General features: G+C 40.1%; 1 protein-coding gene across 1 annotated transcript in view; it reads right to left on the bottom strand.

Annotated features, from left to right (window-relative positions):
• itprid1 (ITPR interacting domain containing 1) overlaps positions 1 to 15967 on the bottom strand; it is a 104499-nt gene that overhangs the window by 63757 nt on the left and 24775 nt on the right. Inside the window, exons 5-8 of the mRNA XM_030399033.1 lie at positions 10263 to 10768; positions 6650 to 6713; positions 6112 to 6224; positions 3532 to 5898 (exon numbers count right to left, since the gene is read on the bottom strand). Of these exons, the coding sequence (XP_030254893.1) occupies positions 3532 to 5898; positions 6112 to 6224; positions 6650 to 6713; positions 10263 to 10768 (3050 nt within the window). The remainder of the gene's footprint in view (positions 1 to 3531; positions 5899 to 6111; positions 6225 to 6649; positions 6714 to 10262; positions 10769 to 15967) is intronic.

Raw genomic sequence — 15967 nt, 5'->3', positions numbered from 1 at the left:
GTCAGTAAAGAAACAGTTATAGTATACTTATTATATACTTATTAATACTATACGTATTATTTCATATAATAATTAAATATTATAATATCATGCAATCTGCACTTACTATGATGGTGTAATTAGACACCACATTTTATGCTACCATCATTGGCCTATTATAGTTCAATTAGTAACAACACATGATGTACATAGATGAATTTAATGCTGGTGTATTGGGCATAGCCTTTACACAAGTCAGACAAACACTGAGAGCTTAGACAAATCTGCAAGCTGTTTCATCTGTTCTGGCAAATGTCACTGCAGCGGTTCCATTTTACCAGCCTTTACCAGTTTTATTTATTGATTGATTGATTTATTTAATATTATCGCTAACCAACACTGTCAGGAAACAAGTAAAAATGCAAAAATATACTGGAATATGGCTATAACTGGTGTCTACCTACACTGTCCAGTCTGGATGGAAGCTAGCTTGTTAATAGTTGTAGCTCTGAGATTACTACATTATAACAACACAGATACAAACAAGCAGTAGGCTGCTATTAACACACTTTGTATCTTGCTAAGAAGTTTTTTTTTTCATTTGTGCTATGTTACAGGTTTTGCTGCTTTGAGTGGTTGTTGGTCTATGCAATTGTGTTGAGAGGAACTTTGGTCAGTAAAGACATCAAACCATTGAATTGTCTGATATCTTAACTGGTAAGTGCTTCTAGAAACACACTACAATGCATTGTTGTTATTTTTTTACGTTTAAGCATTTAGTGGGCACAACATGAAATAAATGTATGAACTAGAAAATTAGTATAATATGGCCTCTTTGAGGCCTCTCCTCATTTAAGGCCAGGGATATATTCATTTAGTCTTCCTGAAGTCCTGAACAATAAAATACAATACCAATATACAATAAAAAACAACAACAACAATGTTTTACATAAGTGATTGAAACAATCAGGCAATAAGTAGATTGGGATCATTAAAGTAATTCTATTCTATTCTATTCTAGATTCATAACCTTAATGCAAAGATTATTATATTTAGTGTTCATTTGCTGCCTGTATTCTGATCTTTTTATATTTCCATTTCACGTATTGAATTAAATCATCCATCCTTCCTTGTTGTAAGTAATAAAATGTTGGAATTAGTTTATTTCTTTGCAATTTCGTATACTTTTAATTTGTTTGTGTTGATAACACTTTACTAATAGCTCCTGAGATTTTTGAGGTTTAGGATTGTAGGTCTGATGACAAGTAGGGAATAAGACTCAAAAGTCAACTATCTTACCAACAGCAGTATTACTGTTTTCATTCAGATCAGGATAGTGGCCCACATGAGCACAGTTTTCAGGTCTGTGCACTGGCTTTCTGTTTGTCAAAGATTTGACTGAAAATACTTCTGCTGGTTTCTACAGCACTAAATGTTTTGAATGGCCAAAGTAAATTTCTGATTTGCTTCTGCATCATGAACCAGAACTCTCAGACAGCCTGGAACATGTTTGTTTAGTGCCCCCAGGGTCAAAACTATACATGGAGAACTAGCATGCAGCTTCTAGGCACCTTATTATATAGAAAACAACATTTTTTAAACTATTAGTTTAATTTTAGGGCTATTTATGATATATCTCACTGCAGTTATAAAACTAGCACTTGTAAACTACCTGTTTACTACTATGGCTTATTTTGCTAAATCTTTTTATATAGACACATTTTTTCACATTCTTCACCAACTTTCCTGTATTCTGAAATTAGTTCAACACACAGTTAATTTGGGTGTCATTTATGGATAATAATGAGTTAGATTAAATCAGAGACAACAAAAGCAGGATGGAAGGAGATAGAAAAACGGGTGTTCTTCACAGGCTATGCATGCAAATAAGGCATTCATATGTTAATATGCTCCTGGCTTTGAAAAGCATCCATCTCAAGAATTATGTTGACATGAGAACAAATACATGTTTATATTTAGCAACAAACAATGTGGCTCATTGGAGGATTAGTCATGGCTCACTGCTCACAGCTCATTTCTGTTTCTAATATTGCTGAATACCAAAAATCAAGGTTAGTCAGAAGAAACAGTTTCACCTACCAAAAAGGCACTGTTGGTCATTTATATTTTCTTTTGCAAGTAATCATATTATTGTGTACGACTTGTTTTTGATCAACTGCAATTTTCTGGGTACAGTATGAGAAATAACTTTATCCAGAGCTTTTACCATTTGTATATTCACAGTAGAGATTCATCATTCCTCTAAAATGAGCTCATAATGTGTAACTCTTAATCCCAAATCTGACCCATTTGCATCAGCAGCACAGACTCCCACTCCTGCCTGCACAGCTCCTCCAAAGATTATATATGCCAATGAGAGACTAAATTCTCTCTGTTTCCCTAGAAACCACTCCAGGCAAAACAAAGGAAGATCTGATATATCCGAGATAATCCTGTGTTGATTTAGGAAAAGCCAGATTGTGGATGTATTATTGCTAAACATTTGGAACAGCTTCCTGGATCCTGTGTTTAAATGTACACCACCACAAGAATATAGCTTTATCAGTCACAACAAACATTGATTGTTACTGACTCCTCTGTGAATTTTCTGCTATCATACAGTACAGCTGTCGCCATTAACCTTTTATTGTTTATTTTGTCACTTATCTGCCATTGCAGCCCAGCCAATTAAATCACGTGTCTCATTAATCCAACCACCTGTGTCGCATCAACCTACCCACTTATGCCTCATTAACTCAACCACCTATGTCACCTTGATTCATTCATCTGTGAAATCTAGGCAAGCCTAATCAATTATCTCCTGTTCGTCTCAAGCTCTTGTAACCCTCCCCCCAGACCCTCTCTTTCTCCACTATCCTCTCTCACAGGATCACCAGCAGCCCAGCCTTCGACATTGCAGGGCAGAGTCTGAAGCAATCACACTAGATGTTCCACATCCCCATCTACATTGTGGGATTTATGCAACAAACATGGTCATTCTACTTCTTTATTATTCTTATTGTGCAATAAGAAAGGGGCTGGATTATTTATTTATTTTTTAAGTCATTTACGGGAGTCTCTTCTTCCCAGCAGACAGACCACAGGCAATACACTTTGAAGATAATATCATACTCGCAGCTGTAGCGAAGTTTGAGCTGAATGTTTAATAAATGCCATTCTTTTGATGAATAACTTAAACAATCATCTCAGTGATATTCATAGATTTTATGAAGGTAGTATAACTTATTTTTATTGTGAATTTTTTTAAAAGAGTGTGTCAATTCAGAAGCTGATTTGGAACTCCTCACTGCATCTATATACTATTACATGTGTGCAGTTAAAATATTATTCCATGATCTTGAAAATCATCAGACCAAATATTAGGTTAATGACAGTAGCTTTGCCGTCAGATGAGCTATATACATTTAGCATCTATTACCCACATATAACTGAGCAAGTATTGATGCTGTTAAGCGTGAAAAACTAAAACTAACAAGTGCTATGCGACATGCATGATTCTTGTATTTGAACAGATAAAGTGGTATTACTTACAGCAATGTTTCCCAGAGTGTGTTGCTTGTTGTAACTCTTCTGAGTACAGCAGGTACACTGATGGTCACAGGTGCAGTAGCATGCCATGGTGGGTACTTGGTTGCCTTCCCAAAGCTTCTCCTTGTCTTCATTTTCACTCCTGTCTACCTCCTCTTCACCAGGCCACAGCTCTTTATCCACAGAGATTGACATAGCATTGTAATTTCTAGCCATCCCAGGGAGACAGTCATGTGACTGCTCATCATAAGACAGCAGAGGGAAAGACGAAGATGAAGAGAAAATCAACGTAGGTCTTCGAATTGTTTCTGAGGCAGCCGTGGATGCAGCAAATTTGTTTGGGGCTGTATGATGACCCCAGTGTGATAACTTCTTGGTGACAGTGTTTCGTTGAATCTGCAGATCTGTCCATGACTGGACAGCACGGAAAGGGGTTGAATTGTCTAAAGGTAGAACACTATGAAGAAGATTGCGTTTTGATTCACTCATATAGGGAATATCCTTCCTATGGACAATATGAGAAGATGGAGATGAAGACATCTGAACAGAAACAGAGCAGCCTGATGGCTTGTGGTCTGGGATTTCAAAGGGGGCTAGAATGAAGGAGGGGGGTGTATCTGAGGAGGAAGTTCCACTTCTTGAGGTTTGTTCAGTGTCAACTGTTGATAAGGATGAATAAGAGAAAGGCATAGGAGACAGGAGACAGGCTCTGCCTGTGGATGAAAATGAATCTTGAGTTTCTGGTCCTCTTGGCCACTGTGGATTTTCAGGAGGGCCAACTGAAGTTTCAAAGCTGTATGACTCTTCAAGCACAGGAGTTGTACTGGAAATATTGATTGGTTCTGCCCAGTAGACTCTCCCTTCAGTGTCGAGCTGCTGAAAAATGACATCTAGATCTCCATTTTCACCTTCAGAGCCATCCACTGAAGTTTGAAATACCAGATGTAAACTGTCAATCTCAATCAGGTCATTTGGTTTAACATTAGTTATGCTCTGTGCCTCTAGAACGTCATCATGGACAGCTAAAGCACCTCTAAGTGATTCACTTTCTGTCCCATTATTTCCCAATTGAAAGACTTTTCTTAGCTCTTCCAATTTAGCTTTAGTTAAAACTTCATGCAAACTACAGGAGTGGACCTGTGGATCTATTTCTTTTTGGTTACATACTTCTTTAGACACTGAACAAGAACCTTCTGACAGACCCGCAGAAGGCTCCCTATCTGAGTTATATACGAGAGCATTTTGAGTCTGCAAAGTGTCAGTATGTCTGTCACCCCCCACCATTTCGTTTCCATTCATCTGAATGGTATCCTTTGATTCCAATGAGAGGTGATCCATTTTAACATGAATATCATCTTGGACAGGTGAGTCTGGAGCAGGGTCTCTGTAATCATCAAGAGGACATGATCTGTTTTGCTGGGGGATGGATTGCTCTGTTAGGTCTGAAATTCTTTCAACGGCTATATCTATAAGATCATGTGGATCCTGAGACTGTGATGACAAATCAGACTGACAAATTGGATTGGAAGAGTTATGTGACAGGCAAGGCAGTGCAGTACACTCACTTTTAAATTTAGAGTGACAGGATGGAGATAAGGGATTGCCCTTGTCCTCTTTCTCCTGTGTATTGGCAGGTGGATCAGAGAGGCATATGGAAATAAGTGACTCTTTTTTATGGTTTTCTGTATTCCATGAGAGGGACTGAAATAGTGGGGGAGATGGTGAAGAGGATGGATAATGAAAATCAGGAGTGGTATCAGGTGATAAACGTGAGGAGGCAGAGATGGTGTATTCATGAGAAGCAACCTCAGCCCATTCTAGCCTTGTGTTCCCTGGACTCAAGTTAGACTGGGCAGAAGATATGGCATCCAAGGCAGAAAATGGATGATCACAATTTGGAGAGGGTGAAAGTGATATGACAGGTAGAGGGTAACTTGGAAAGCATGCTGTGCCTTCAGAGTCATTAGAAAGAGTACAGAGGTTGGCGGATGGGGCATCCTTATCCTCACCAGAGAGGACATGAGGGACGAGGACAGGAGATTGGAGGTTTGTTACTTTTTGTAACTCAGAAAGGTACTTGCATACCAATATACGCAACGAAGCAGGTTGAAACTGTTCCTGATCTGGTGGTTTCTCCATCTCTGACAATTGCAGGTCAGATTTTGGGAGACACAATGAGACAGGACATAGGTGAGGGTCAAAGACTAGTGAATGCCCTGTTGAAGGACAGGGTGAGGAAAGGACAGATTTGTCATCAGGAGAGGTTTGAGATGAGGAGAGCAGGTACGATGGGGAGGTGTGAAAAAACAGTGAGCCGGGCCTCTCACGTCTCTTGCTGTCATTGCTCCCTCCTGACAGGCTAGACAGATCCTGCAATCAAAAAACAATACATACAGTCAAACAGCATCATACAGTTACTATTATCTATATCCTATATATTATATACCTCCCATTTTAATGACCAAGCCCATTCTCTCATAAAGTCAGAGTGACTGATTTAAAGGGTACCATGATTTAGCATTGCACCTCCATCAAGTTGGGGGCTTGTGAGAGAAGTGAGCATGCAGTAGTGAGTAGAGAGACCTTAATGAGATCAGGTCCTGGTGACGCCTGAGAGAGGGAGGGGTTTGAGAGTTCCTCTGGAAAACCACTGCTGTCTGACTGGCAGCTGTCGATCCATATCACACCTGGCATTTCTTACACATACAAGTGAGGAAAGGGAAAACAAAAGGAAGGTGGGACAGTACATCATAATCATAATGATTCTAGCATGAAACGACTATTTGCAAGTTTTTTCAAACTAAAGCAACAGTATACTATTTTAGAAAATGTGGGTGTATTGCTTCTTTTTAAGCAGCCCATTAGAGGATTCGAGTTTAATGTCTATGTAGGCAGTAGAGAGATTAAGACAGAGAGAGATAGACAGAGAGAGAGAGAGAGAGGGAGAGGACAAACAATGATAGAAGTAACATCTTGTCCTGTCAGGAAACCTGTGACATGCAGTATAAGTGTTGACAATTTCATTTGGCTCTCAGATAAATACTTTTGTGATAAAATATGTGCTGCACTTTAAAGCAGGGATGATTTAAAGTGAGTGAAAAAATCAAAATGTATGACCCACCTAAATTATTTACTGCTCTTCCCATGTAGCTCCCAGTGACACTACTTTCCTCAAAACTGTTTATCTGGAATGACATAAAAAACATTATAAAACTTTACAGGGAAGTAAGTAGAAATCTGACTGCAACATAAAATATATTAACGCATTCACCTTCTTCAAGTGGATGCACAATGTCAGCATTTTTCAGTTTGCGACAAGAAAAAGACAGGCAAAAAAAAAAATCACAGAGTGTTTTGGGCAGGACTGCAATCAAACATGGAAAATGTGGGGAAGAATCAACAACTGCTGTGTCTCAATTCAGGGTCTGCATCCATCTAAGGACCCTGCCTTTGTGGCCTTCGAAGGCAAGTCCTTCGGAGAGACCTTCGAGGGTCATGTCAAGCCTTTCGGAGCATATCCTGGGTGCGTCACCAGATGTTCCCACCCCTACCCTTACGTCACGATTTCTGCTGCCCAGGTCCGCGAAAGTGACGATCTATGCCACACGATGTCGCCATTTTCTTTCTTCTTTTTTGGGTGCGCAAAGAATCTGGGGACATAGGAGGCTGCTTAGGATGATAGCGGTGCATCCTCCAAAAACAGGGAAAAGAAGGCCACATTTGTGGGCAGCATTTGGAGGAGCCTTCAAATTGGGACAGCCTTTGCGTAGCGTTGTGACGTAATTGGCCTTCAAATGCTCCTCTGAAGGATGCAGACCCTGAATTGAGACGCAGCAAATGTATAGTCAAGTTACAATGACTTGTTGTTTCAAGGTGACTAACGACATCTAATGAGAAGTCAAAATGGTCAGTGCACGCCATCATCATGGCTCTAAGGCTTTTCTGAGCAAATCTAAGGTGTATCTGTTTAACCTGTACAGTACAAAAAGAGTACAGAGACATAGAAAAATAAATGTATTTCTTGTTGCAACTAGGGGGCGCTATGACTGCAAGTGAACATTTGCATATTAATGTCCTCAGGCCGGAACTCTTGCCAAACATGTGAAGTTTGGGGGCAGATTTGACCATGCATAGTAAAGTTCCAGCAGCAAGTCCACAAGGTAAACTCTGTAGGAGCAGATTGTAATGGTCCAAAAGGTAAATCAGAAAAAATTAAAGGTGGAATATGGAATATGAGCTGAATGCTGCCATCTAGTGTCTCAAGATCGTAGTCACGACAACAAAAATGTAATTCCAGCGGTCGGGTTGCCAGGTTTGGACAGGGCAGGAGGATTGAGCCGCCTCCATTTCCTCCATTTACTGGGTGTGGAGGTCGATGGGTCACAATCAGTATTCTCATATCTAGGATCAACGTGATATAATGAAAATAAGTATAGCAGAGGAGTTTGACCGACAGGTAACGTTAGCTAAGTTAGCAAGCGAGTTAGCTTACCGATCCAGGAGAAAGTTCGCCATTTCCGCGTGTGTTTTGATGCCGTGGAAATCCTTTACCTGAGTCCATCGAGCGTATGCTTCACTGATATTTACTCTGGTTTTTGCTCTTCTCCGGTCACTCAGCTGTTGGGACAGATAACGGCACCGTTCGCTGGGGCTATGAAGAGCTTGCAGACTCCGCCATTTTACCCAGTGTCAGCCTAGCTGTACCGAGCTTTGCCGAGCATTGCCGAGGTTGCGAAATTGGCAACCTGCAATGCCGGCCGCTATTTGGCTGGTACGATGTAAACAGGAAGTCATTGTCGAACCCGTCAAAATTTCTTAAATTATTTATTTCAGACTAAATATAATTTTTCAAGGAAACGCATTACTTTTAATCTGCGCCCCTCTAAACGCCCCATGGATGTATTATTTTTGAAAAAATATAGCTTTTAATAAGCATATTACATATTCAACCTTTAAGCAAAATAATCAGAATGGCAAAATTCTTGTTGGTTATCATACATGTGAAGTTTGGTGCAGATTCAACCATGCACATTGAAGTAACAGAAACTTCCGTTTTATAGCGAATCATTGACCTTTCCCATCCTGCCATGGTAACGCCATTCAACAAAGACTCAAGCTTTTGATAACTTCCATGACACAGGTGTTAATTGGCAATTGGGTTAAAGCTGTAGGATGAGTTTATTAAAATAAAAATTAAAAAACCTATAAATTGAAAATGGCTGACTTCCTGTTGGGTTACAGTTGTGCCACCAAGAGACTTTTATTTGGCAAACAAATGTGTTCCAAATATTCATGCATGTATGTCAAACCAGCTGCTGAGGTTGCTGTAAGAAGTATAGAACATTTTAAGTGCTATATTTTAGGCAACTTCAGAACAGAAGAAACCTCTTTTATGAGAGGCCACATGTCTTGAAGAAAGTGAAACAAGTCCAGTTGCCCTCAATATGGCACTTAGACTTACCATGACCTGGATTACTGAGAACCTCGATTGGCAAGTATAGAAAAATGCCATTTCCAGTTTTCCAGAACAGGACACTTATCAAACTTATAAAGTTTGATGCAGTTTCAAGGCTTGGCTTGTGAAATTCTCAAGTTGGTCAAGTTAAAGCTGACCAAATTACATCAAATTACATCCAAGCCACGGAGGGTTTCAGCTTTGATTCCAAAGGCATGGTGGCCACTCATGGTAATGCAGCAAAAAATTCTCCTGCGGTCCAAAAAGCATTTTCCCCACAGACCGCCATAATAAAAAAGGTGTCTGGACACAATAACCGAAAACAAGGTTGATTATGACTCTTTCTATATATATTCATGTTTGATCCATAGAGGTTTTTTATTTATAAAGCTTTCAATAAATAAGAAAAGGGATTTTAAAGCCTGTGATGTCATCACAGAGTAAAGTGTATGGGCTGAGTGGACACTTGCAGATAGGGCCAGCAGGGGGAGCTCTACTGTACACATTAAATGGGCTGAATAACCAGCATGTAAACTCGGAAGGTGAGTGAAAATGAAAATCATCAAAAAAAAGCAATATTCAAAATGACTGACATTCTGTTCGGCCATAGCCTTCAAAGAAAACTCACACGGCATCATCAAGGTCTTGTGTTTTTTTCTCACTATGTTTGAAAAATATTTGGTCACCCAGCTAGGAGGAGAACTTCACACCTTAAAAAAGGAGGGGTATCTTTTGTATACAACTCACATATAACTCAATATTAGAATGTGAATGTGTTCAGGCTGGAACGCTCACCAACCAAGTTTGGATCAGATTCGACCAGGCACAGAGAATTTACAGATACTTCCTGTGAAGGTCAATGATTCGCTATAAAACAGGAAGGCGCTGTTACTCCACTGTGCATGGTTGAATCTGCACCAAACTTCACATGTATGATAACCAAAGATTGTTAGTCACTGTCCTGCCACACCCTTCAATGAAAATTCAGCCGTTTAATAACTCTGAATTGCAAAGTTGTTAAGATTGCCCAGAAACAGGGACATGTTGATAACTGTTAAGTACTCTGATCACAGGCTCTGTTCTCCTCGAAGAGTCAGTACAATTGTTTTCAAGTCTACATGGAGTGAGTGTTTGACATTTAACAACTAGATTTGGGATTGTAGTTAAATATTATTACTTAAATTGGGACCACACATGTGCATGGCCTCATGTCCAACCCCTCTACCCATGATGTGTTAGGGTTGCTTTGATGAGTAGCTGTAGTTGCTGTTCAACTTGCCTCTTCAGTTTCAACTGATTCTCTGTCCTGCGAGACACTCTTCTTCCTTTGTGAAGAAGTTTTTGCTGACACAGAGTTACCCCCCCTCAGGGGCCGGGGTTGTGGTGTGCATTCCTGGGCTATCAAAGAAGCCGCCAGAGACTGGGTTTGAGGGTCTGGACAAGCTCTTTGCTCTTCTGCCAGAGGACAAAGACACACCTTCTCTTGAAGTCCAAGATTGACTCTCTTCTCTCCATGGCTGGGTGGAGGTTGGAGTGATTCAGGTGAAGCACAGGTAGGAGAGGTGGCAGAAGGCGTGAGTAGATCCTGGGTTTTATTTTTGTGGATTTGGCTGAGTGATTTCTTTGATGCTCGTCTGAACAGCATGCCCACACGCCTTCTTCTCTCCTGGTCTTCAGGAGGCAGTTCTTTACCCTGGGGTGTTCCAACAGGGGAGCAAGAGGACCCCATCAAAGAGGAGAAGGCTGTAGTTACGTGCTGGAGAACCTCAAGCTGTTTAAAACGATCTGAAGGAGACAGAAGAGAAGAGATATTACAGGGTAAAAATACACCATCATGCGCCGATATTATACTAGATCTGATATTTCTTAAACCATTTCTTCCAACACCATCAGCACTGCCATAACCAACCTTATCACAAAGTACCACCAACTATGCAAATCAGCAACACCCTGACATTCACCACCAGCTTGAAATTTTTGCTTCAATTTTTAACAGCAAGCTGTGCATTACTGCCATTGTTGTTAATAATTGTATAATAGTCATTACGCAGACATTAAACAGTACTTGGTCAAGTGCAGAATACCAATCCACTACATTTAAAGCTGTTACATCTATTCATGTCCTGGAAAAATAACAACTACAGTACTGATCTTAAATTACAGACACTGACAATGGCTCGTGGTTACAGATGCACAACATAGTGTATATGTGCTATGCATGCATTCATATTTCAAAACACATACACCCATGCGTGTACATAATCTTTTGGTTATAAATTGCATAATTTAGACATCAATTACATTTGAAATAGTTTTTGCTCCAATTAACAATAACTAGTTTAAAAAATGACTAAAAATGATGTCTCCCGTGTTTTGTGACAGAGAAGAATACTGTTGTAACATTGCTTTCCCCAATACCATTTATGAATTTCTTTTCCAGTCCAAAAAAGGCAAACGAGCTGTAGTTTAAGAAATCACATGCAAATAGACTAAACATAAGCAAACTCATTTTCATCGATTTGACAATACATGTCCAGTATTAAGAAAATGCACTGCAAATACACACAACGCAACCATATACAGGAATGTGCTACAATGGCCCAAGACACCTCTACCAGAAAAAAACATTAACATACAGAAATGATGCAAAGAAGTCGCCTGACCAGGATCCAACAGGACGCTGTTAGTCTTGAGCCGTGCAGTATGCTATGGCATTGTATCAACCTGTAAATAAACTGCTTCATCTGTTTATCTGATCATCTCTTCTGATTGGCCTTTATAGAGACCACCATCCATTTCACCAAAGAGACCACCAATCACTATTTAAAAGAAATATAATTTGACATCGATCTCTAGCTAATCTGTTAGAAGGATAAAGTCCTGGTTCTTAAAGTTGCTGGAGGGTGCCCCACCACTAGAGTGCTGGAGCACCTCAGTTGTGGCAACTGGGTTTTTGACTTTGAATCCGTTCGTTCCGTTTTCTTTCCGCTTATCCATGAGGGTCGCGGGATGTTGCCGCTTTTTTTTCCCCCCCTAAGGGGTTGCGGGGCTTACTGGGGCCAAATCCAGTCTTACTCTATGGGCGTAGGCCAGGGTACACCCTGGACGAGTCGCCAGCTCATCGCAGGACCCTTACTGATGGCAGTGGCTGCCTTCACAAGGTGCCAACTGCACATCAGGAGCAACTTCGGGGTTCAGTATCTTGCTCAAGGATACTTCGACTTGTAGCTCAGTCCCAACCTGGGGAGCTGGGATTTGAACCAGTGATCTTCTGATCACCAGTCAACCAGCTCTACCCACTGAGCTACAGCCGCCCCACTTTGAATCGTTTTTTGTATTTTCACATTCTCCTTATAAAAGTGTTTTGGGACGTTGCAGCGCAGGGTTAGGGAGAGACTTTTAATAGAAATGAAACACGGCAGACTGGAGAGAACACTTTCAGTCTTCTCTCCATGCTGCATGTACGGTAAGTCTAAAACTCTTCTAAGAATTAGCGACACTTTACTTCACAAAATTTCCACAACAGAAGTATTACGCACAAAGAGATGCAATCAATTTGTAAATGTGTGATCACAAACATTCTTTGAGTATCTTGGGAGGTGAGAGAGGCCAAACACATCATTAGCATTACAGTGCACCTCTTTATTATTATTCAATGGACACCTCAACAGGTCTCCCAATCCCCCACACTCATGTGGTGGCTGCAGGGCTTTTGAATCAACTATATAATTTTGTCCCGCATTCTGTCAGCGTGAGTCCACAGACACAAAGAGCACCGACAGATTTCCAGAGGGACAGCCGCCGCTCTCTTTACTCCAGTCAAACTGTCTAAAGCAAAAATCTGTGACTACTCCATTCATTCCCTAACATGCTTTGATGAACATTTTAGTGTAATATTGAGCTCAAATTAAAACAGCTTGTTAACCGGAAACCACCACCATTTTGTTTTTGTACTATAACAAAGGGGGCTAAAAAAATTCTTATAAAAATATAAAACAAGGCGATGATGAGCAAACATGAACCATGGTCCTGTACATCGTCTGTTCCTCTCCTACAGTACTTTCAGAAAAATAGTAATGGCCTGTTTAGCTGTAATACCATCTTGTTTGTTATCAGCATCACAGCCCCGTTCTCTGTTTTCTCTGTTTATGTAGCAGCAGTTTCAAAAATATTTGTGTCTTTCTACAAAAGAGACCACCCACTACTATGCAAGCGCCATCTTATAGCGCTACGGGCTAGTAAAAGTGAGCAAGATGGGGGAAGAAGTTTTAATCAGAAGAGAAACACATGGTCTTTGTGTTCATGACTGAATAAACGAATGGTCCATTTCAGAATAATTGTTATAATAATACATATAGTATATTCTTTAATTATAACTATTGATGCATGCTCCCCCTCTGCTGGCCAGGATGTGTCACTGTGTCTGATGCTTGGCCTCCTGCCTTTGCAGCTGATGGTGATTTGGCAAATTAGGAATGGCCAATAAGAGGGGGTAGGGCACTAGGCTCTGTCTCTCACTCTCGCTCTTCCTGCATTCCACCTTGCTCTGACCAGAGATGCAGTCAGTCAGCCGGAAGGTAGGCAGGGGTGTGTGTTTTGTTTTATGCTTATCTGATGGGTGCGGTAGGCTTGTCTCAACAAGGTTTAGTTGTTCCTTTTTGTTAGGATAGAGGGTTAGCCCCCAGCTTTTTTCCTCCATTTTTGTTTGCTGTTCAATTCATGAATTTACCTTCCTTTAAACTGCAACTTGTTTAAACTTGTGTTAGACCTCATTTGGAGAGTGCCATAACAGCATTAATGTGTTCATAACTTAAGGGCTGGAGAAGTAAAAGGATTAACTCATTTTGATAACTTTATATACTGATGGGTGGCTTAACATGTATCAATATATTCTAGCTACAACTTGAGATTGTTGATATAGAATATAAATAAAGTAAGTAATGTAACCAATAGGCCTTATGCTGACTAAACTAACTAAAACTTTCAAACAAATGTTATGGAATAAAAGTCTAATATTGAGAAATAATGGCATAGAAGAATAAAGTTTAGGTTTAAAGTGTATTAATCCTGTATATGTTTTTTGAAAGGGAAGCGCTATCTCATGGTTACACCCTGTAATTGAAATAATGGATATGTATATAGTGGAATCTAGGCACACCCCCAAGAGGAGAGGGGGACTCCCATTGGCTGGCAAGTGTCGGGGATATGGCTGGCAGTTGGCAGGCAGCTGAAATGCCTTTGGTTGGGATCGAAAAATTGAGATGACTGTATCTGTAAGTACTGCTAAAATACTGCAACTGAGTAGGTTAAGCACATGGTTTATGATCCCATGTTTGGAGGTTCGATTACTTAACACCTCACTTCAGGAAAAAATTTGAACTTATTTCCAAACTCCCAACATGAATACACATGGTTGATTGAATGATGGCTCACACCTGTGACAATGTCTGAATGATTTTTCAATGTGTCGAACAATTAGAACCTCTCTCCTTTTATTATGTTTAATGCCTTTAGTTGTACCAGGATTATTTCTAGTGAAGTACTTTTTTCTGAGGTGAAACAATCTGACACTATTTGTCAGACTCTCTTTGAAAGTTTGACAGATGCTAGATGTTAAAATACCCTCCACCTCTGGAGTGTCCTAGTTGCTCAACTGGTAGAGCATGCACCCACTGACTGTATAAAATATTGGACAGAGCCACTGTGATTCACTCGTAAATTTCTAGAGAGCTAGATCAGGGCCACCTCCTCAGAATCATAGTCAGAATTCATTTTATTTGTCCCGCAAACAGGGAAATTTCTTTATCACAGCAGCCAATGGCCAGTAATATTGCAATAAACAATAATAATGATAATACAAAATAAATATAATAAAAAGTTAGGTAATAGAAATAGACTAATATACATTGTCTTTACATGATATTTAACACTGTGAACAGTGTAATTGTTAGCAGTGTGGCAGTGTGTTATTAATAAATAGAAATATAGTTATGAAAATTGTCCAAAAAAACTGAGAAATGGGTTATCTGTTGAGTTTTTTATGTCATAGTGCACATGTGAGGTCTATTAGGAGCAGTGCTGGTTGTACAGTCTGACAGCAGCAGGAAGGAAGGACCTGTGATACCTCTCATACACACACTTGGGGTGTATTAGTCTGTCACGATGACAGCTTATCCATCATCCTGCTCTCTCCCACCACATGCACTGGGTCACGAGGGCATCCCAAGATGGAGCTGGCCTTCTTGATAAGTTCATCCAGTTTCCTACCTGCTGCCGAGATGCTGCTGCTCCAGCACACTACTCCAAGAAAATTACTGATGCCACCACAGAGTCATAGAAAGACAGGGCTCTTAGGCATAGAGCTTAGCTTATCTTATGTTAATGTCAGGGGGCAGTTGCAGGGGCAGATGTGAAGAGGAAGGTTATCGGTTTTCCATTTTAAAATGTCCAGGTTTGAGCCATCAGGTGCGCAATTGGAAATGGAGAACAGAGGAGGAGAATCATTTTAAATCATTAGATTAAATCATTAGATTATTATTTGGCTAACTGTTGCTGCTAACTTGTTTCCTGCTGCTGCCGTTAAGTGTTCTTCCTTCTACTTTGAAAGTTTGACATTATGCTGAATATGACAGATATGGACAAATATATACCCATATTGTTGGGCATGTGTAACTTTTTAATTGTAGCGCAACTTCCTTTAATTTACTAAGGCGTGATCACAAGTAGGTAATAACAAGCTTCATGTTCTGGCTTGTACATGTTTTTGCTTGTAATAATCACGCTAATCCAATCTATAACTGTCCAGATGCACTCAGTACATTTTTACAGAGGCCTCCAGCAGCTGCTGGTTAGGAGCCCTCTACTCTGACATCTACACCACTCTCTGAAGCATGTAAGTTTAGAACATTATTTGTGATCTCTAATACACTGCTATGTTATTTTTAGTGTTGTTTTTGCTGATTCTAATCTTGCCTAGGGCACCAA

This window comes from Sparus aurata, chromosome 19, assembly GCF_900880675.1.
Source record: "Sparus aurata chromosome 19, fSpaAur1.1, whole genome shotgun sequence".
NCBI classification, from domain to species: domain Eukaryota; kingdom Metazoa; phylum Chordata; class Actinopteri; order Spariformes; family Sparidae; genus Sparus; species Sparus aurata.
Note: the sequence above shows the minus strand (reverse complement) of the source record. Positions and strands in the feature narration are given on the sequence as shown.